At 41.4% G+C, this 23,621-nt stretch overlaps 1 protein-coding gene across 1 annotated transcript in view; it reads right to left on the bottom strand.

Annotated features, from left to right (window-relative positions):
* ADAMTS6 (ADAM metallopeptidase with thrombospondin type 1 motif 6) overlaps positions 1–23,621 on the bottom strand; it is a 345,170-nt gene that overhangs the window by 150,180 nt on the left and 171,369 nt on the right. The window contains exon 10 of the mRNA XM_025216768.1: positions 4,219–4,365. Coding sequence (XP_025072553.1) covers positions 4,219–4,365 — 147 coding nt within the window. The remainder of the gene's footprint in view (positions 1–4,218; positions 4,366–23,621) is intronic.

Here is a 23,621-nt window from a genome sequence, read left to right as displayed (position 1 = left end):
AACCTGACTGATTTTTAAGAAAGAGTTTTAAAATTAGAGGATGAAGGTCAAATGAAAAACGAAAAGTATTTGTATCTTAGTAAAAAATTTAATACGGTGTCACACAAAAATCAAAATAATAAATGCAAGTTGATCTGGAAATAGAACACTGGCGTAGAATATAAAAATAGCTGAAATATGAATAAATGGTTGTTCAGTAAGGAGTTTATGTTTCTAGTGGCTACTTGGCAGAACTGTGCTACTTTCAAGTATATCTTCTCTAATGATTTGGAAAAGTACATAGGATACCACTACAATTCACAGATGGTACAAATCTAGCAGGAGTTACAATAGAGAAATATAGATATTAGAAATATGCGGACTAGCTCACCACAGTTCAACTCCAGTTTTATGCCAGTATAATGACTCTACTAATGGCATTCCACTGACATTAAAGCTGGAACATCAGGTAGTGAATCAAGACCATCGAATGAAAAAGTGAAGGGAAAGGTTAGTAATCAGCATATTGGGCATGAATTTAATTATGATATGGCAAAAAAACTAAAAAAACTGTATCATTGGACAGTACATACAAAGGTATGGCATAAGACAAGAAAGTGATTTAATAAATTCACAGATTTTATGACTAAAAAAGGACTGTTATCTTAAAACAGTCCTAAAAAGGACTGTTATCATGTATCCTGGCTGCCTTCACAATGCAGGCTATAGAATTTCACCAAGCTGTTCTTTCACCAAGTCCACAACTAAGAAATAAGTCTTGTCATGGCTCTGGTATGGCTATATGTGGAACACTGTATTAACCTGAAGACAGCTCATTTCCATAATATTGAAAAACCAAATGGAGTTGAAGATAGAAAGACAAAAAAAGTGTAAGATAGCAGTAAAAGTAATGGACTGCTAAAAGTTAAACATAAACAAACCAAAAAGCCCTGCAAAACACATTAATTCAGGCTGAGCAACAGGAAAAATTTCCACCAAGTGAGATTGGATTGGTTATCAGTGTCCCCTAAGAACTGGAAGTTCTATTATTTGGCACAATTCAAACTAGGCTGCATAATATTTCAGAAAATGTGCTGAATAGAACATTCCTGAATTGATTGAAATGGACATTGACAAGAAGATGTAGTAGACTTATCTTTAGAGTCTAAATCATTTTTAAATAAATCTGCTTACAGATTGTATTGGAAAATTGATTTGCATTCCCAAAAATGCAGATCCCAAATATATTAGTGATTTTAATACTGAAGACACTGTATCCATGCTGCTTGCCTCCTAATAAATAAAGTTCTTTCATTATAAATATTTCCTTGATATTCTAATTTATTCTTCTCTTATTCTCTGCACTGTCCTTGTGCATCTCTTTTACACTCTAAACTCTTTGTAAAGAACCTGTCTTCATCATATACATGTAAAGCACTCAGTACCTTGTTGGCATGCATGCATCAATAATTCTTTTAAAGATGAAATTGAACTAAGTAGCAAAAGTCAATATGTGATTATGAAAAAAGGGAAGTCTAGTTTAAAATACAGTTTTAAGTTACAGCGTTGACATCCTGTCCTATGACACTACTTGACTTCACAAAAATGTATCTATGGACATTTGTAGAAGAAAAAATAGACATGGTGGAGGAGTAGGGAGAACCCAATTTAAGATCTACAGGGCTAGGATCCTCAACATTAGGCTTAGGCTATTGTCAGGTTTAGTATAGTGAAAAGGTATCTCAGAAACACTCTTCTCTCCTAAGCCTTGTTTCCTGAATAACAAATCCCCTTGTAGTGGTGGATTTAGGGGAGGGCTGCACACCTCCTGGCCCCTCCCATAGCCACATAATAGATGGATCAAGTGGGAAGGGGCTTGGCAAGGTTATTTTGCACTCGAAGGATCCCTGGACAATGCAATACCGCCAGCTGGTAACTACTACTAGCAACCCTATGGACCAGATAGTCTGTGCCTGACCTCGCAATTGATAAAATAGAAAAAATCTGATTGAAATCACCCTTTGTCCACAACATCTTGAGTCTTCTACTGACTGCATCTCAGTGGGCGTGTTTACACATGCATTAACATGCTTTAGTTAAATGTGCATTAGATCTAGTATCTCTGGGCACTTTTACACATGTTCTGGGGGCGGGGGGGAGTGCTTTCATTAGAGCACCTCCAAGAGCCTCTTTAATTAAAGCACTGCAGCATCTCATGTATCATAGTCCCCATGCTTCAAAATGGTGGAGGGGGCACTTGAATTAAAGCTCATTTGACAAGCTTTGTCAAATTGTCATTTGTCATTTGACAAGCTTTAGTTAAAGCACCCCCACCACCATTTTGAAGCACAGGGATACTGATACACAAGATGCAGGAGGCTGCCGGAGTGCATTAATAACCATGCTCCAGCAAATTCAATCGAGTCTGCTCCAACATGTTGTAATTACAGCACACCAGAGCAACCTCCCAGCATGTCTGCAGGCATCCTCCTTTTTGAGGTACTAGGAAAATGCACATTAACCCAGATTAATGTGCATTAACTAAAGAGCATGGTTTTAGTGATGCTTTAATGTGCATTACCCAATTTAATGTGCATTAGCAAAAGCTCACAGTTTTTAGGTTATACCTAGTGATCTGACCCATAGCATCAGATCTCGGACCTTTGACTTAAACAAATAGTTCTTATGCAAATAGTCCAATAAAATTCTATTTAATTAAATATATTATGATGCAGTACATTTTAACTATTCTGAGAAAATCTAGTAATCCAAGTTCTGACTGATTTGTATTTTCTGAATTAAAATGTATGACAGCTGGTGAGAGCTGGCAAGGCTCACCATCTCTCAGAATGAACCCATTTAAGAATGTCAAGGGAAAATACAGAACAGTTTAAAGACTCTTATAGGAATGACTGTACCTCATAGAAAAGGCAGCCTGTGATCTCACTGAGCTGAAATGTCTGCTTCCTTCAGGGCTTAATTTTGTTGTCATTGTTGTTCTTGTTGGTTTACAACTACAGTCTTGGAAATCTGTGCTGTACTTTCTTTTGCATGAGTAAATTCCAAAACCATGTAGTGTTCTAATAACACGTTGGCCAGTACCAGAAATGGATCCAGGATTTTAAAAGTAGTGGGGGTGCTGGAGCAGTGACTAGTACTTCAGGGGGGCTGCATCCCTACTCCTAGCCTCCTTCCCCCACACCAAGGCAAGCAGATCATGACATGGGAGCAGCAGCTGGGGACTTTTTTTAAATCCCCAAAGCAGGTAAGAATTTAAGCACTCCCCCACCTTTCCTTCCTCTCCCATCCACATCTCATCCCTTCTATATCCCCTTCCCCTGCCTGTCACCACTGTCCCTGTTGTCCCAGGGGTGAGGGAAGCTCCAGAGCCACTCCAGCCAGGCTGTGCAGTTTCTGGGCTCAACCTGGAACAATGGCAGTGGTGGCACAGGGTGGGTTCCCCCGCCCTGCACTTGCTTCCAGACTGGTGGAGAACACCTGAAGGACCAGGTAAGGAAAGGGAACCCCCCAGCCCACTGCCACTGGCATTATCCCAGGCTGAGCCCAGCCACTGCACACCTAGGTTGGAGTGGCTCTGGAGCTCCCCTCATCCCCAGGGCAGCAGTGACAACAGCAACAGCAGGAGGGGGAGAGGGGAATCAGAGGGAAAGGGACCAAGAAAGGAAGGGAGGGGATCTGCCTCTGATCATAGAGGGGAAAGGGGGTGGGATTCTTACCTTCTTTAGGCACTTAAAAAAGTCCCTGGCTGCTGTTCCTGCCACATGGTCAGAAATGGAGTTGCAGCCTCACCACTGCACCCCCTCTGGATCTGCCCCTGGCCAGTACTCAGATCAAGAAAACAGAAGTCCAAATACTGTCTAGCATCATTACACATTGAACAAAACAAACCTTATCATTCCCCTTTAAATAAAAACCTTCCCATTCTTGTTCCCCATCTCTAGTATTAATGCAATGATTAAATATGTTTAGCATGGTATATACTGAACAGTTCAAAATTGGGGCTTGGGTAGATAGAATACTTGTCACAACATAAAATAAATGATCCATGACACAATCCATGCTGTAAAAGTCTGGAGTGATTCATCATATATCTGTTATATCTACTCACTCTACATTGTATGAAGTATTAGAGTAGATCACCATATCTTCACCAATTATTCATTTTAATGACTATGAAATTGTGGAGCAATTTATCATTGCTCAGTAGAAATTACTTACTCTAAAAAGCTGGTGATGTAGTCCCGGCTACAGGCTGACCAAGAAAAGGGGTTGGTGTTTGCTGTAATGTGAGCTGCCATAAGCTTTGCTGCTTCATGACCTTTGGTCCCACAAGAATTTCCAATTCCATCATGGTTCATGCCAAAACTGTCCAAAAGAGGGGGAAAAAGGCAATCCATTACTTATCTAAAGCATCAGATAGCTAACATAACTTTAGATGGCTTCTACAAAGATAACAAGTTTTGAACTAGAACGCCACACTTAGTTGGCCTTCTGTATAGTTTAGTCATAACTCAAACTACTGTACCATTAAATAGTTTCTTTCTTCCATACAAAGGTCTTAACCATTTTACTACTTCAAGCAAGTTTTACAACATGCCTATAAAAAAAACAGAAGGGTCTTCAGCTACAATCCTTATTTGGGGTTTTGCCTAAATGAGGGCTATAGGTGGTTGTCAGCACCTGTGCTCAGATTAATAAACTAAAACAAAAAAAGATAGGTACTAGTGCCAAGCTCATACTGGGTGTATCACATTCATTAATGCACTTTTGCTGCTGCGCATTAAATTTAGTACCTCTAATGTGAGGTACTAACTAAATGTGTATTAACCTGCCCTAATGCACAGTAGCAAAAGCACATGCTTTTTTAGTGACACTTAATGTATAGTAGTCTAATTTTACTGTGCATTAGTGTATTAGCACAGTTTTTGCCATGACACTCTAATGTGTACAGTTTTTGCCATGACACGCTAATGTAGCAGTAAAATAAGCTACTGTACATTAAAACACACATGTAGACATGCCCACTGTGAGGCAATGATAGTTCAGATAGAAGTTAGGTGCTCTACTCCTAGGATCCTGTTCTACTAGAGAACGTATGCTCCCTCTATGCTTCCACTTGTGGTGGGCCAGTAGGAGGTGCTCCTGCAATGAGCCATCCTCCCTTATTGTGCCCAACCAAATGCCAAGCTTTGGATGCCTCCCCAAGGGCACCAATTTCTGGCCAACTCCCTTCCTGGAGCACACCCACAAGTCTGGGGTAACTGCTACCAGCACCCGAGATCTGGTCTTAAGTAGGACTCTGTGCCACTCGGGTACACAGACCCCATGGACCTTGGGGTTGCTTAACCCACCATAATACTTTGGGGTGCTTCTCTTAACCTGAAGCATTCACAAATAGCCTCCCTTAGCCAGCCAAACAAAGGGAGCAAAAAGACTTGCCCAATCCTTCTCAACATGTACAAGGCTTGCTATAACAGATGCCTTTATTAGGTAGAGAGGGTAGACATCGGGAAGGGTACAAGTCAGAGTAGGATCAGGACAATAACCCTGAGCAAACAGAAGTGGCATGGTAGCCTTTTAATACGCTTCTAGAATACACTGTTACTGACTAAATTTCAAGTAAGTTACTCACATGTTTATCTGGAGTCTAAAAGAGCTCCAGATGCCGTTTGCTTGTTGCCTAATCATCGTCCCCCAGGGCTTTAATCAGGTCCTGTTTCTTTTGCCTCTTTTTCCTTTGGAGGCCTCTTTCTTTCATTTCCTTCACCAGGCCCTCCGTAGTCAGGTGGTCATACTTGTCAGCCATCTTAGCTAGCTATCCTGTCCAGTTGACCCAATGCCAAATTAAAGACTTGTTTGCTCAAGGGTTTTCAGTGACTCTACTTCCTTCCCTGAAATAATGCCTTCCAGACAACAGGCTGTGGGATCCCACCCCTGTCACCATGTGTGGCAGGCCACTGGCGGGCACTCCTGCACTGAGAAACCTGCCTTACTGTGCCCAACCAAATGCCAAGCTTCAGATGCCTCCTCAGGTGCACCAACTTCTGGCCAACCCCCTTTCTGGAGCATACCCACAAGCCTGGGGTAACTGCTGCCACCACCCAGGGTCTGGTCTTAGTTAGGGGTCTGTGCTGTCCGGGTACACAGACCCTATGGACCTTGGGGTTGCTTAGCCCACCATGGTACTTTGGGGTGCTTCTCTTAACCTGAAGTATTCACAAATAGCCTCCCTTAGCCAGCCGAACAAAGGGAGCAAAATGGCCCACCAAATCACTCTCAAGCATGTACAGCAAGGTTTGCTATAATGAATAGCTTTATTGGGTAGAGAGGTTAGACATGAGGAGAGGTACAACTCAGAGTAGTATCAAGAGAATAACCCTGAGCAAACAGAAGCGGCTTGGTAGTCTTTTGATATGCTTCTAGAATACTGTTACTGGCTAAACTGGGAGAGGGCAGCTGTGTCCTGGATCCCATGGCTACTATATGCTGGCTTGGGACTCCAGGTTGCCCTGGACCCCATCCTAATGCTCAGCTGAGCATCTGGATAGGGCATGGGGCAGCTCTGGTTCTTGGGTCACCAGAATTGCATCATAAAAGTAATATCTACCAGGACCCTATAACATTCCTTTCCTAATGTAAATCAAAGATCACACAGTTGTGGAAAAGGGATGAGGTAAGAGCATCCTTATACTTCACAGATGCAAGACAGCTGGAACAGTTCCTTAGGGCTAAGGATAGATACATAATGTGGAAAAGAATCATCACCAAACTAAAACTAAAATGAAATTCCTGAGAATGAACTATAACAGACTACTTAAGAAGTACTGTTCAATTGTATGCATAACATTAAAGATGAAATAATTATTGATTTTAATACAGAACCAGTTAACAATATATTCAAATTGATAATGCTCTGATTGATATGATATAAATTAGTCATTTTAAAGGACATGAAGAAACGTAATCTATCGTAAAAATGTATCCTCTCTTTGTATTTTATAAAAAGATTAAGTCTGTTTCAGTATAGCATATTTTTCTTAGTGGTCAAGTCATTTTGTAGCTGTGGAGGTCCTGAAAATACATGAGAAGCAAAGATTTTTGTGGATTAAACCTTTTATTGGACCAACTGCATGGTTAGGATGGACTTAGACACACTTTCATATGAATTTCATTTTTCTTTAAATCAAAGAACATATTTTCCTTAAATATTCTTTCCTCTCACAAGTGCTCAACGATCAAGAAATTGCTGTATTCAAGTCTGGATCACTGACAAATTTAAGGTCTGATACCTCACAAACCAGAAAAGAATGGCAAATTTTCAGGTCATGGGAAGGGATGGAGAATAAGTAGGGAATACAAAAGCAGAGAAAGAGAAATACTTATTTATACTCTATATAACACTGTCTTCCAAAGCCATACTGCAGGAAAAAATTCAAGCAAAAGTATACATGTTAACTCTAATATGTGGTGCATTAATTCCAGTTTAATTCCTAATGGTATCACTTTTTAAATGTTAAGGCAAAAAGAAAATTCTGATCCTTATATGACAGAAAGAAGAAAATGCATTTTTATTCTCACTCTGTTTAGATCTAAAACTAGTCACATCTTTCTGTTCTGGAAATGAGTAATGTGATCCTAAAAAAATGTGAAAATACTGTAACTTAATTCTTCATTACAATGTATATAAAAGGATGTTTATATATTCATTGTACAGATTTTTTGTAATAAAGTATAACTAAAGGTTTCCCAGCTCTAAATTGGAGCTCTTTGAGATATACTTTGTATATTCACATTCTTAGGATATACTAACTGTGCAGTTCTGATGGCAAAACCTTTTGATAGCAGTACTCATTGGAAGGCCATATGACCCATTTCCCTTTCTTCCTTTCACTGTTCCTACATATGCTCAAGGAAAGACTTAAAAGTAGTGTAGACCTCTAGTCACTTCAATGACACCTACTTCTTGCAAGTGCAAGATACTTATCAAGACCCTGATAAAAAACCAGGGGAGAGTGGGCCTGGAGTATAACTGTAATGAGTGCATGTTGCAGAACTGCAGTTGCAGATGAGTTACTTTGATTTTTTCTTTGAGTATCCTTTTCATAGTCCTACATAGGGGGTAGTTGGACTGATAGTATTCCTTGGAAGAAGATGGTATATGAAGCCTTAATTAAAGAGGGATTGAAATATTACTGCTCTGCCAAACTAAACATCCAATTTGGATCATCAGTCCAAAGCACAGTGTGCTGTAAATATAGCTTCAAATTGCAGTTCTGAAGATTTCTGTATGTGGAATATGCCTAAATTATGACACTGAATTTGCCTTCGCCTTAGCAGAATAGGACCTGGTCATCTAATGATGCCAATAGATAGACTTTCTGTATCATAGTCTAACCCATTCTGATAATGCTTGACTCTTTTTAATAAGCATAACAAATTAACAAATTCAGAGACCTTCTGCGGCAGGGCACTGTTTGTGCCTGCCACTTTAAGGGCCTGGAGCTTGCAGCTGCCAGGTGCTTGATGAGGGCAGCCATTTTGAATCTAGGGCTGCCCATATAAACAGGGCAAGAACATTGCCTGGTCAGAGGGCTGTTGGTATCATCTGGAGGTAAGGGAGGAGCTGTAGGGGATGGTCAGGAGGCTCCTGGTCCTGGGTATGCCTTAAAACTGCACCCTGCCAGGAGTGGGTGGCCTGGTGGGGCTCTCAGTGGCATGGGAGCCCCCATAAAATGCTGGGCCAGTTACCACCCCGGTGAAAGGTGGGTTGGGGCACCTTAACCCCTAGCTCCCACAACCGGGTGGGTTACCCCTTGTTTGGAGGGCCTGGCAGGTAGACACCTGCAGAGAGAGAAAAGGCCATAGACTCATGCCTGGGACTTCCCCTGACCAGTGCATGCTGGGACCAGGACCAGAAGGGTTGAAGGACCAGGGGCACACCACGAGGAACGCCCAAGAGCTGAGGGCCTGGGGTTCCGATTGGCCTGGAGGTGGGCCAGGGCTAGTGAGCCAAAGGTCCCTGGGGGACCACACATGAAGGGGAAGTGGTTCAGGGAGCTGTGCTGCCTAGTATGAAGGTGGATGAGACCGCCTGAGGAGAGGAATTCAGGCGGTGTTCAATTAGGAGGATTCTGGGGCCCAGTATGGAAGCCGGTGATGATGAGAATATTGAGATGCCATCAGCAAGGCTTGGGCTGCAGTGTAGAGGAGGAATGAAGCTGCAGATAGAACCTCCTGGCATTGGGGCAGGAAATGGGCAGCCTCCTGCTTAATTACATCATTTAACTAATTAACAACAAGGCATGGCAGATGAGAACATGGGCAGTCAGCCCAGAAACAGGTGCGCAGGCCACAGTTAAATCAGCCCTGAGAAGGCCCCCTGTTACACCTTCTCAATTATTTCATCAGTTAATATATTAAACTCCTCTTAGCATCTAATGTACATAGTCAGTTTATGCCTACATTTGCATGAGGTCTTGGAAAAAGCACTAGAGGTTAGTTAACTAACTCACTCTTTTCACTAAAGTTATAGTTATTGTGAAAGCTATTGTAATTCAAGAATGAACATTCTATTAACTAAGAATATGTTAAGTTTCCACATTAATGGAGGATCCCTAGATGACACACAGATATTAATTCAACCTTTCATAAATATTTTAACTTGTATGTTACCAAGCATTTCTTTTTTATGAGTGATATTCTGGTAATACTGCTAAATGAACCTTAACTAACTATAGACAAGGGCCTGAAAGTTTCAGTTGCAGCAAGGACTCCTGCACCATTGCTCGAATTGCAAAAATATTATTTTTTGCTGGGAGAAGCACACTTCATTAGAAGCTGTGACTTGATTCTTTTCTAGACTTACTTTAAAAGCTGTTGTACCTCTAGTGAACATGTTTGTTCTAACCATGATAGAACTGTATAGCACAAGCCATTAAGTATATTTAATAAGGGTCAGAGTGAGCCTTCTTATTCTGCAGAATCAACAGATCTGAAATAAGAGGAAGAGATTGCAAAATCTTTTTTGGATATTTAAGGAGCTCTATAACCCACAGTTGTTTCAGCCATGCCAGAACAGCTAGGATTCTTTTGGTTCTGGCCTGTTCTTTCATTTTTACCCTCGGAGTAAGCAAGAAGAGAAAATGGAGAGAAGGCACGTAGAAAACCTTGTTCTCAGTTTATCACAAATGTGCCTGAGATGGGTGATTACCGTACCTTACACTTTAGCAAAATTGAGACATGTCACATTTCAGTTTGATGCAATGGGGGTGTCTAAACATGCATTTACACTGGCTTAAATTTACTGTGCAGTAAGTTACTGCACAGTAAGCAGGAATAGGCTGATGTTTACATGTGCAGGTGTTAAAACACATTAACAGTGTGTGTGAATTGACTTGGGACTAAAGTTAGTCCCAAGTCAGTAGACACAGTGTTACTGCACAGTAAAGCATCTACATGTGCATTACTACGCAGTAACTAATTGGGAGTAAATTTGATACATGAATGATGCATGTATCAAATTTACGCTCAAGTCAGCATAAGCTGCCATATTTACTATGCAGTAATTTTGGTTACTGTGCAGTAAATGCGCACATGTAGATGCACCCAATGTGATCTACCTCTAGAAACTGCTACATGTTAAAGAACTCTTGAATCAGCAACTTTAGAAATGATTCATGAAGTTCTATTGATTCCCTCCTGTTTCCTTCCCTGCTGGATGTACAGGTGGAGGGCAGATCTTGTGCTGAACATATTGCTCTTGCAGTGTTTACCTGAATAGCTGCACAGAATGAACCACTGAATGTGTTGTTGTTGTCCATGACAACCTCAACTACTTCATAATGATGATACAAAGAAACATGAATCTGGTATATCACTCACAGTCCTATTTTACTTACTTCTGGAACAGCCAGCTTTCCCTGGACATTCCAATAGCCACAACCTGAAAATTTGTAAAAATATGCTTCCCAAACCAAAGTGTTTGCTATTGATGGAGCCAGACAGATAAAAGCTACTGCCTTCATAACATTGAAACTTTTAGATCCCTATGGCCCCATCTACATGTTACATTTAATGTGGGACTAACCAGTTAATCATGGGATAAATTGTTACCCAGCTGCATGTTCAACCAATTAATGGTGTAATAAAACAATAAGCTACAAAGTTATTCCAAAATTGTTCTTATCGTGTCATTAATTGAATATGTGGCCAGATGCTCCACTGTGGCTGTGAGCCCCATCAAATGATGAGCTCCCAGCCACAGGGTGCACCACCCACTGCAAGCCCTGCAGCAGACAAAGCTTGCAGTAGTGGCAGCATTCCCAGCTCTGCCCCCACTGTGAGGCTCATCCTGTAGGGCTTGCAGCTGGAACAGCAGGGAGAATGCTGCCCCATCTGTGAGCCTTGTCAGCTGCAGGGCTTGCAGGGCTCACAGCATGAGGAATGCTGTGAGCCTCATCAGATGCAGGGCTCGCAGCCATGAGAACCCCCTGTACCAGCAATAAAATGTGATTGGATCTGATGCTGAAACCCACAATCACACCTCCTGTCATGTGGCATGGCAGGAAGTGTGATTGTGTGGATCATGCATCAAAATCTATCACACCTTTATCTGAACATCTAGAGGGGCCATATGATAGACAGCAGAGTATGTCCCTTGGTATGCTGTCCAAGTTTTGTTTCTAATTCTTGCCAATCGGCATTGGAGAAATTTTGTTTTAGTCGGGTATAAGATTCTACACATGTAGATTCCCACTGGTCTGAGAAAAAATATTATTCTGGTGCCAGCAAAGCTATGGAAGATTAGACCTTTAAAAGTCATTTTCCTGGTAACTTGTACTATGAAAGGGATCATTTGAGTTGGTAATAAGATCTATTTCTCTTGATTTATCCTTAGTGCCCGCTTCACAAATAAGGAACATGTGTAAAATAGTATACAAATTGTGAATAGATTTTACTCCGAGAATATTTTGATTAGTCTAGGTATGGGTATATGTGAAACCTCTACCTTAAAAAAGATGCTGCCACTTCCAAGGAGCATTTTGTAAAATCTCTAGGGTCAGTAGAAAGACCAAACAGAATGACTCAGAAAAGAAAATGATCTTTCAGTACTAGGAAACAGAGCTAGTTGTGGTATGACAATCTGACTTAAATATGGAAATATGTGTTCTTCAGGTCAAAAAGTTGCAAACCAATTTGCGTTGAAAGGAAAGGTATTACAGATGACAGGTTCAACAAACTGAATTGGAATTTCCTGATGAAGAAACTGAGTTTTTTCAGGTTCAATGTGGATTGAAGACATCCATCCTTTTCTGGGATTAAGAACTATGTCAAACAGAAATCTTTTCCTCTCAGTTACCTTGGCACCACTCTTTTTGGTCCTGCTTCCAAAGGAAACAGAATATCTAATTATAACAGACCCTCCTGAGAGGAGTTTCTGAATGGAAGGATTGGGAAAAAGAGTGATAAACTGGATGGGAAATCCACCGTGAAATATTTCCAATATTCAATTGATTAGCTTTACTGAATTTCAGTTGCTGAAAAAGTGACATGAGCAGTCTGAAAATTAGGGGAAGTGGGGAAGAAATACTCCAAATTTTGTTTACTGCACTTAAGCCTCACATCAAAATGAGTTGGCAAGTGTGATGAGTCAGCATTCCAGCTGGGAGATGAACCATCCTTCTGGCAGTCAGGTATTGGCTGCTGAGCTGGCAGGAAGCTGACCCTATCCCTAAAACCAGCAGGGCAGACAATGAGAAGCTGTCTGCACAACTCTTCTGGTGAATTTGTAGACCACCTTGATCTGAGCATATGTTTTGACTCTGGTCCTGTTCTTGATCCACGTTCCTTTGTTCTTGGTATCTTTTCCTGGTGTCTGACCTCTTGCTTACTCCTCACTATGATTCTATGTCAACTTCACAAAAATCATGATACTTTACCAACACACCTGAAACCAGACAGCTTCTCCTCCACATGTTACAATTAAACAGCAATTCTTGAAGAATGTTGAGCATTTTCCCTATCCAGGTAGACAGGTGTCCCAAAAAGTAAGCATTGATGACAATATTCAACACTGGATAAAATCTGCCAGTGCTGCCTTTGGACATCTATGAAATCATTTCATCAATGATCATGACATCAATACTCAAACCAAGCTTCTCATCTACCAGGCTATTGTCATCCCTACCCTGTTGTACAGATGTGAAACTTGTACAACATATCAGAAACACCTTAAAGCTTTGGAACATTACATGTCTTTGGAAAATTCTTCCTATCACTTGGAAGGACAAAAGAATGAACACCAGAAGTTTAACTCAAGCAAAGACCACTGACATTGAAGCCACATATATATGGCACCAACTCTGTTGGACAGGATATGTCATAAGCTTACAGCCGACTCCCAAAACAGGTCCTATACTCCCAACTTGCCAATGGTCACTGCTCTAGAAGTGGGCAAAAAAAGATTCAAGGACACCTAGAAGGCTGATCTGAAGAAATGCAATATTCACATAAATACCTGGGAGATTCAAGCAATGAATTACCCTCAGTGGCACTGTGATGTATGACAAGGCATTGACCACTTTGAGCAAACTCACTTCACTATGGAGGCAGATAGATGAGAGAGGCAAAGGGAAAAAACTGCAACCTGACATTACCAAGATCTACTCCTTCCCAGAACTATTTGCCATGTCTGCAATCAAACATGCTGAACTTGTATTGGCCTCCTTAGTCATCAGTGACTTTCCTATTTACTGGAAGACTGTCATCCTTATATTGAAGAACTGACACCAGCACTGCTGACTTTTTGGCTGCTCCTATGATTCATAGTTTTTTACTTCCAGACTATTCCTGACACTGCCTCCTGACCCTGGTTTGTCTCTCAACTCTTTATCTAGGCATGATCTGTAGCATTCTGATTTTAGCTTCCTGACCTTAGCTTGAGCCATAGTTTCCTCATCCTTTACTTTGGCTTCTTCCTAACCATAACATTTGACGGTTCCTGACCATAACTTCAATATCCAGTCTCAGACTGTGACCCTCTCTTGGCTCTGGATGTCAGGCTTAATAACTAGCCCTGACTATTCATGTCCTTGTCTATATTATCTATGTGTCTTCTCCTCATGACTTAAAAGGTCTCTTCCTTTTCTACTAATGTTGAGGATGTTATTGTTGATGGCAGTAGCATGTCTGAGAAAAGTAAGATGAAGGTAACCCTGGGTCTTTTCTAAGGCACATTCACAAAGATCTGGATGTAGATCTAGGGCTTAGTCCTGTTTCACTTTTATGTGCTTAAGTGATTAATATAACTGCAACAGATCTAAGTTTGTATTTGCTGAGCAAGTGCCTTAACCAGTAGGCTACTGAACTAAAAGGTGGGAGGACCTTCCTCCTCTGACATCAACCTTTTGTTAGCCATTGCTTTTCTATGACTAAAGTTTATGGACTTACCCAGCATTATGCATGCAGAGATTCTATTCTGCCCAGGTGCCTTTGTAGCCACAGTGCAGAAATCTAAACATGTTCAAAAGGGTATCAGAGAGTGAATAGAATCGAAACTGCACATAAGTGCCAAAAATTGCACTTACATGTATACTAAGTGCCACTTCACCATGTGAAGTGAAATAGGATTTAGCTCACATCCATCTTCCTAAATAAGCCCCACCCTTTAAAGAGAAGGTTCACTACCTTCTCTTTTCTCTTTTCAGTGAGATAGATGGTCTAAGCATACATGGTGCTTGGAAAAGATGGCTGACAGATACATTCACTGAGTAAAGTTTAAGTTGTATTTTATGATAATCTGTCCTCAGAGATGAGGACTTTGGCTAAATTTCTCTGTTCCTCTGAAATGGATTTTGCAAAACTGCCATGTTGAAAGCATGCTATTATGTCCTGCTATTTATACCTAAAGTTGCAAATAAATTCTTTTTTACCTAGAATATCCTTTTTGTTGCCATCTTCATAAGAAGAGAGAGAGTAAATCTGGCTACCATTAGATTAGGATTGCATCTTCTACTCCAGAAAGAAAAACAAAATATCCATCACGCACTAATCAAAATAATTTATCCATCTTCTTTGACCTTGCTTGCCTAAGAGCAAATCATATTGCTTTCATTGGTTACATAACCCTGTCTAGAATTGACAGTGTAATTCTATTCTTGAAGAAAAATCCAAGAATACCAAAGATAGAGTAAGAATTCTCCTCAACTGACAGTGAAATTTTCAAAGAAGTTTCTATTCTGTCAACAAACTCATGAAATAATACCATATCCTCAGACAAGAAAGATGCCTCTTGTTTCAAGAGGCTGGATCCTACAGCTCAGGATCCATTTGCTGGCATTCTTCAAGCATCACAGACATCAAGAATGCATCAAAAATAATAGTAATAAATTGTTCTCTCTCTTTATGAAATGTAGCCAGATCCAGGAGCTTTGGCTCCAATAAATGAAATTCTCCAAGGATCTTTCAGAGAAGGAAGTCTATTGCTATAGCTGGTGATACAATCCCAGAAATTCCAGGGAGAAGGCCAATAGGGCCATCTATTCCACTCATATACATGCCAATCCCATCAGTAATCCATGCTCATCTCCATGTCTGCCATCTACATATGCCATCCATATCTGGATGTGCTTTTCCTTATAAAATGATTTAAAAGTTAACTGAGTGAGACACTCCCTGGGCCACTTCCTGGTCTTTGGAAATCAGTGTATCAGGTACATTACATAAAAGGGCAAAAGAATTTTACTAGGAAAGCCTGAGGGATTCTTAGGCAAGGGGAGTGGTGGTAAGATACGCATCTCTTTCATCCTTCTAAATAGTGTGGGTATTCAAAGAAGCCCTGCTCTTCTTTCCTAAGTGCAAGCAAAAAGCACAGATCTGCTTGTGGATCTAAAAGTGCATTATGCTATTTGGGTGTAGGTTGTAGCCGTGTCGGTCTAAGGACATAGGCAGACAAGGTTCTTTGGGTGAATCTGATATCTTTTATTAGACCAACTTAAATAGCTGGAAAACAATTTTTAAGCAAGCTTTTGGGTTCAAAAACCCTTCGTCGGGCTAAGAAAGTTTCAGCAGTTGGTGTGTGGTCTTCCTGAATGGAAGCTCTGGCTTCTTTACTATTCATTCCATCCAGGAAGAGCACACACCACCTGATGAAACTTCCTTAGCCTGACGAAGGATTTTTGAACCCGAAAGCTTGCTTAAAAATTGTTTTCCAACTATTTAAGTTGGTCTAATCAGATATCAGATTCACCCAAAGAACCTTGTCTGCCTTATGCTATTTGAGCAGGGATATCAACAAGTAAAAGGTTTACAGAGACAAGATCATGACCTCTCTGGAGGAGAAGTTAATAAGAGCAGGATAAGACTTTATATCTAACTGGGGAGATGAGTTCCCTGGTTAATAAAAATTATCAACAGAAGTCAGCAACCCTAAATATATTGCATGCAGACTGTGGGGGACCTTTTATGGAAAAAGAAGGCTTTTACTTCACCTGATACCTCTCCTTGGGACACTTAGCATTCAGTGGAACCAGATATCAAAGGCAAACACTGGGAGACACAACGTAAACTGCTCTCCTTCAAGACTGCTTTAAGGCTACTCAGGCAGCAGACTTAGAACAACAAGCTGTCATTCAAAAGCAGAAAATTTACTATCAGAAGCAAAGGAGGAAATCTAACGCCTGCAACTAAAATTGGATGAAAAAGGAACAAAACTATGTTCCAGTGCTTTACAGACAGAAGCAATTCAGAATGCCAAAGGACATTATAAAATGGATGCAAAAGGTCTCCAAGGACAACTGGAGAAACTTCAAACACAGCTTGTGGAAGCCCAACCAGCATGTGTGCTTTTGTTGCAGAGTTGCCATTAACAGCCTAAGGCACATTTCCTCTGTAAACAAGAGAGTACCCCTGTAAAACACCAACTACAGGCAAAATCAGGAGTCATAGCAACAACAATTGGAAGCAACTATAATGATGATAACTCCATACTTTCCATATTAGGATGACAGGGACAATGGAAACAGAAGCATTGCTGGGTACCCAAACACAACCTAAAAAAGAACCTAGAGACGGTGAGAAACCAAGGAAGATCACTACAGATATAATAGAGGTGGTCATTAACTGCAGAATTAATTACATTAACCACCACCACCACATATAAAATAGCCTAAACAGAATGAAGTCTGGGATTGTTCAATTAATTACAAGAGATAACCTAGTAATTGGTCATATTCGTCAGGTATTACAGTCCACTCTAGATCAGATTGGTGGGGAACTAAATTGGAGTGCCAAGAAAGAGAAATATGTGAGGCCAGGAAGAAGAGAGCAAATTTGAGACTGTGGCCTAGTAAAATGACTGCAACCCTAGACAGGAGGAAGCCCTGGGCTCTAGGGTAGACCCTTGCCAGAAACTTACCCACTGTACTACTCTCCATCCAGTGATTATTACATGCAAGAGATTGTAGCTCAAGTTGAAAAGGAGCACTGGAGAAAGCTTTTAAAAATGCCTGACCGGTGGTGTGGTGGCTAGGGGCTACACTGAGAAGTAGGAGAGATGCATGTTCAAACCTGCTATAGATAAAGGGGCTGGAACCTAGGTCTTCAATTGCCTTAGTAAGTACCTGCTCAGCTACTGGGAATGAGATGTGCATTTCCCCTGCTCCCCCCCATCACTTTTTCCAGGATCTGCATGCACGTGCACATGTATATAGCTGTGCAGCTGCACTTAAGTGACATTAAATTAAACAAAAAAATGAAACCTAAGTTCTTAAAATACATTTAACTTATTGTAGAGTCACAGATACCAATGTATGTTAATACATGGTTATTGTATTGTGTCTGCTGAGGGCAAAGTTAAAGTTGTTAGTGAGCCTTCACTCTGCATTCCCATGCCTTAACCTGAAATTATTTTACTTTTAACTGCAACTGTAAATTTAATTAACTTAAATACATGTTTTGGGGATAATTACAATTCTCTAATTCTTTTAACCCTAATTGTTAAAAGAAGGCTCAATTTAAATTCTTTCAATATATTTTTTTCTGGAAATTTTAAGGGAAATGAATGCAAAGTTCATTAAAAAGTACTTCATTTTAATAAGGACACCATAACTTTGCACTGTGCTACTTCCAAAGCTCTTTAAAATACGCTTAAGTCTGATTTACTGGGGAAAAAAAACATTGGCCACTGGGGCACAGGCGTTTTCAACAGAGGTATGGCCACTCCCATCTTACAGAACAGCACAGGGAAAAAATTGCCTCCTCATGTGCATTGTAGATAACCATCCTGCACTCATAATCACCAGTAGAACACCTACAAAAGTTAGTGAAGTACCACAGAAAGGAGAACTGTGCAATACAAATAAGCAATACAAAACTGCACTGTGTGTAAAAGAAGAATGGTCTGCCTTTAATCAGGAAGTAAATTGCTACACTCAGATTTCCTTTGGTAATATGAAACTAACATTCAGTGTTCTGCAGGTTAGTAAGCCTCTTTTTTCAACCTCATTTATTCAACTCCACTAACACTTTTATTAAGATTTGTGAAGAGTTATTGCATTCCTTTTCCTTGATTGGACTGTTTTAATGCAAAACTAATGATTTTAGTATCTCATCATTCTAAACTTCAAACTATATTTTCCATAGAACATTAGACGTGAATCTTATTTCATGTCTATTATAAAGTTAAATATATCATAGAAACCAGAATTCTTTGTCTAGCCTCACATTTATATCAGTAACATTTCAGTCTATTTGGGTAATACATCATCAAAGCTAAAGTCCCAATGAAGTTTGTTTTTTTTATGTTTGTAGAAGCTGTGTATTTTTACAACTGCAACATAATGAACGCAGGCATGAGACATAATAAAGGTCCATTTCTTGGACCCAAAATGGAAATTTAGAGTAATGAATACATTGTCTTTCATGATTTCTCTAATTAAGTTACTTTGCTTTTAAGGTGAAGAGGTTACTCATTATATAATGGAGGAAAGACACAATGCTTGGACCCAGTGGATAACTGTGTTTCCATTACAGACTGACTTAAAAAATGGCCATTCATGCTCATTGATTGAGCTGCCAACAGCATAGTAGGGGAGTCTCTCCTGCATATGGCTGACTTGAACTATAACATATTGTTGAACTGTTAATTCTGGCAGCAGGACTTCAGAGATAATAGATTCTGGATAGATAGATTCTGGATGGATACTACGAATAGAAGATGGAGACCATAACAGGCACCAATCCCATCCATGACAAAATAATGAGGATTGATTTATGGGAAACCCAAATGTTAGTTGGTGATAATGCAACTCTAGTTAGTTCTAAATGTGGTTTAGGCTTTGGTATGCATGTCCGTGTTGTTTTAGCTTCGAGTCTTTTCTCTCCTTGGTATTCACTTCCTTTTACATTACTTGAGCATGTCTTCAGATAGCTTAAATTTACATCAAATGCCACACAGCTCTTAAATGAGAAGCTAGATTCCCCCAGTTTAATGCAGTATAGGGAATCTCTCAATTCTAGACATAGGGAACATTAAGTAGCTGGGATATGAAGAAACAGGAATGTAGTCCCACTACATGATAGGAGAATGACTGCAAAGCCCCATAAAAGAGGCAAAATGGGGGAAATCAGACATTTTTTTCCAGCATGTAGAAAGAAAAGCCCCACATATTCATCTAGTACCTGAAGCACAATACCACTGCATGAGCTACCTCAAAACTGAAGGGATATAGGTTCAAAATTGAAGTGTTCATCAGCTGTAGTAAATTCCTTCTCCATTTTCCAAGTAACTCACCAGTCTCAAATATATTCTTTTTTTTAACTATCTCCACTTCTTACATTTCATCAGGATGTGGCTTCTGGGTTCCCCAGCAGCTTCTGGTATTGAAATTTCAGTTTTGACTTATTCCAAAATGATTTCACTAACTCTTTTTTCCCCTGCCTTCTCCATATAGTTGTCAATCATTTTCTCTCCTGATTCATTCCTTCCTTAGTCTTCAATGTCTGGCTCTCTGTTCTCATTTTAATTCATTATCTGTGTCCTTAGAGATTAACATTAACAATCCAGGTTCTTTCACTCTCATTTTTTTACAATCATTTTTTAAGCTGACTTCCTTTATTATTGCTATTCTCTTTACCTTGAGTGTGTCTTTCTCCCCACCCCCCATTTCTAATTTTCAAACACTGTTCCTGATCCTAGCCAGCTTCAGATTTCAACATTAATTGCTATTAATTACATTAATGTGACATTATTTTTTTATAACATTAATTGCTCAACAAACGGGAAGAACTGGCTCTTCTCCGGGCCGATAAGGAACTTGACCTCATTGTGCTGACAGAGATCTGGACGAACGAGATTTATGATTGGGCATTGGATATCAAAGGCTCTACAAGAAGGACTGAGTTGGGAAGAAAGGAGGAGGGCTGGCCCCCTATGTGAAAGAGCAGTACCCCTCCCTGCAGGTCATGTTTGATAGTGGGGAGAGATCTCTCAAGACCCTCTGGGTGAAGATACAAGGGGATTCAGGAGAGGAAGACCTGATGGTGGGAGTGTACTATAGACCTCCTTCCCAAGAAGAGGAGAACAATCAGGCATTCTCCAGGGAATTGACTAAAGCAGCCAGAACTAAAGACTATTTGCCTCCATCATGAGGCAAGTTTGTTCAAAATGATTGATTTTGTGTTCATCATGGTGTGCTGGGGACAATTCATTGCTTGAGTCTCCCAGGCATTGAAATGAATATTACATTTCTTTAGATTGGCCATCAAGGTATTTTTGAATCTCTTCTTTTACCCACTTCTAGACAGGTGACAAGTGGTAAGTTGGGAATATAGGACCTGTTTTAGGGGCCTGTGGCAGGGCTTTGTGCCTGCCACTTTAAGGACCTAAGCCAAGCAGCCAGCAGGTGCCTGATTGCAGCAGCCATTTTAGATTCAGGGCTGCCTATATAAGCAGGGCATTTTGCTGCTGGCAGGCCAGGCAGCAACACTGCCTGGCTGTGAGGCTTCTTGGAACACCCTGGAGGTAAGGGAGGACCTGAAGGGGATGGTAAGGAGGCTCCTGGTCCTGGGCTTGACCTAAAACTGCACCCTGCCAGGAGTGGGTGGCCTGGTGGGGCTCTCAGTGGCATGGGAGCCCCCAGGAAATGCCAGGCCAGTTACCACCCTGGTGAAAGGGGGGTTGGGGTGCCTTAACCCCAGCTCCCACAACAGGGTGGGTCACCCCCTAGAAGGGCCCAGAGGGAGACCCCAGAAGACAGAGTGGGGCTAGAGACTCAGAGACCTGATCGAGAGAGTACCCTTGACTAGTCAATGCTGGGGCCAGGACCAGGACTGTCAAAAAGGCCAGGGGCCTACCATGAGGGACACCTAGAGCTAAGAGGGCCTGGGGTTTCCAACTCACCTTGGAGGTGAGGCCAGGACCTGTGTGGCCAAAGGTCCCAGGGAAACCACACCCGAGAAGGGAAAATAGTTTCAGGGAGCTAGATAGCCTGAATGAAGGCAAGGTAGGCTGCCTAAATGGAGCGATCTTGGAGGGGTCCTGATAGGAGGATTATAGGGCCCAGTGTGGGGCTGGTAAGAGTAACAGCTGGATGCCATCTGTGAGGCATGGGCTGTGGTGTAGTGAAGGTACGGAGCCACAGATAGCACCCCCTGGCATCGGGGCAAGAAATGGGCAGCCTCCCGCCTAATTGACAACTATTCATTATTATCAACAAGGCGTAGCAGATGGGCAGTTAGCCCAGAAACAGATGGGTGGGCCAAAGGTAAAAGCAGCCCCGAGAAGGCCCCCTGTTACGGGGCCCATTGTCAGGCATCCTTATGACATATCCTGTTATCAGAGTTGGTGCTATATAAACATGGCTTTGATACTGCTAGTATTTGCTTGAGCCAGAATACTGGCATTTGTTCTTCTGTCCTTCCAAGTGATACGAAGGATTTTCCAAAGACACAGCTGATGGTAAAATTCTAAAGCTTTCAGGTGTTTCTCATATTTCATCCACATTTCACATCCACATTTCACTGGCAGATTTTCTCCAGTGATGAATATTGTCATTAATGCTTACTTTTTGGGAAAGCTGTCTACACAGATAAGGGAAGTGCTTATTCTCCAAGAACTGTTGTTCAATTGTAATGTGTGGAAGAGCAGCTGCTTTGTTTGGGCTGTGTTCATAAAGTATCTTTGTTTTCATGAAGTTGACAGTGAGTCCGAACATTTCATATGTTGCACAGAAACAAACAAGAGTGACCTGGAGCTCTGCAACTGAGTTGGCACAGACAACACAATATGTAGCATATTGAAGATCACCCTGCACAGAAGAGACAGAGTAGAAAAAAAAGGCGGAGGGGTAGCTCTCTATGTGAGAGAGCGGTACACCTCTCTGGAGGCTGACATTGGCTCCAGAGATAAGCAGCCTGAAACCCTCAGGGTCAAGTTACGGAGGGGAGGGAGAGGGCGAGGTGAGAGAAACCTAACTAGGTATTTACTACAGGTCACCAAACCAAGGGGAGGAGCTGGATCTGGAGTTGTCTCGAACTGACAGTCTTAGGGAGAGAGTGAAAGGAACTTGGTTGTCATGGGTGATTTCAATTACCCAGACATAGATTGGGAGGAACACTTGGCTAGGTCAGATTGTTCATGCAGCTTCCTGACTGTGCAAGGGCCAACCAGAGGTAACACTCTCCTAGGCTTTGGTTTTGGCCAAGAGAGATGATCTGGTGTGTGGCTTGAACATTGAGGGTGACCTGGGCAACAGTGACCATGAAATTATCAGGTTCACCATCCACCACAAGGTCAACAAATCAACCAGCAGGATTGAAGTACTGGACTTAAAAAATGCTGACTTACAGGCGTAGGCCATTAGTAGGGGAGGCGATGCGGGACCAGGAAGGCAAGGCATATGGGGCGCACAAAGAGTGGTCATTGCTCAAGGGGGCAATCCTCAAAGCACAAAAGAAAATCATTCCTGCAAAAAGGAAAGGTAGCAGAAGGGCTGGCAAGCCCCCCATACTTAATTGGGACATTGCAGTCCTCTTAAAAAAGAAAAAAGAGGTGTACGCACAGTGGAAGCTAGGGAGTCCTCAAGGAGGACTATACAACAGTGGCCAGCACTTGTAGGGGAATGATCAGGAAAGCAAAGGCAGCGATGGAGTTTAGGTTAGCTACGGGAGTCGAGGATAATAAGAAATCCTTCTTTAGGTATGCAGGCAGTAGAAGGAAAACAAATGGAAGCACAGGGCCCCTGCTTAACACCTTGGGACAGCTGGTAACAAACATTCAGGAAAAAACTGAGGTAACTAGTAGGGTGAAAGTGCTAGACTTTAGGAAAGCTGATCTCAATGAACTCAGGCAATTAGTCAAGGACGCACTGCAGAGTAGGAGTTTTGAAGTGATGGGAGCCCAAGAAGGGTGGCTGTGCCTTAAGGAAATGATCCTTCGGGCACAAAGCAAGATGATCCCCGAGCGAGGCAAAAGGGGGAAAGGGGCCAGGAGGCTTCCCTGGCTGACCAGAGAAATCCAGGGCAGCCTAAGGGCCAAAAGGGGAGCACATAAAAAGTGGAAACAGGAAGAGATCACCAAAGACGAATATACCTCCTCTGCTCGTGCTTGTAGGGAGGCAGTTAGA

The sequence above is a fragment of the Alligator sinensis genome, unplaced genomic scaffold (assembly GCF_000455745.1).
Source record: "Alligator sinensis unplaced genomic scaffold, ASM45574v1 scaffold346_1, whole genome shotgun sequence".
Lineage (NCBI taxonomy): Eukaryota > Metazoa > Chordata > Crocodylia > Alligatoridae > Alligator > Alligator sinensis.
This window is presented reverse-complemented; position numbering and strand designations above follow the sequence as displayed.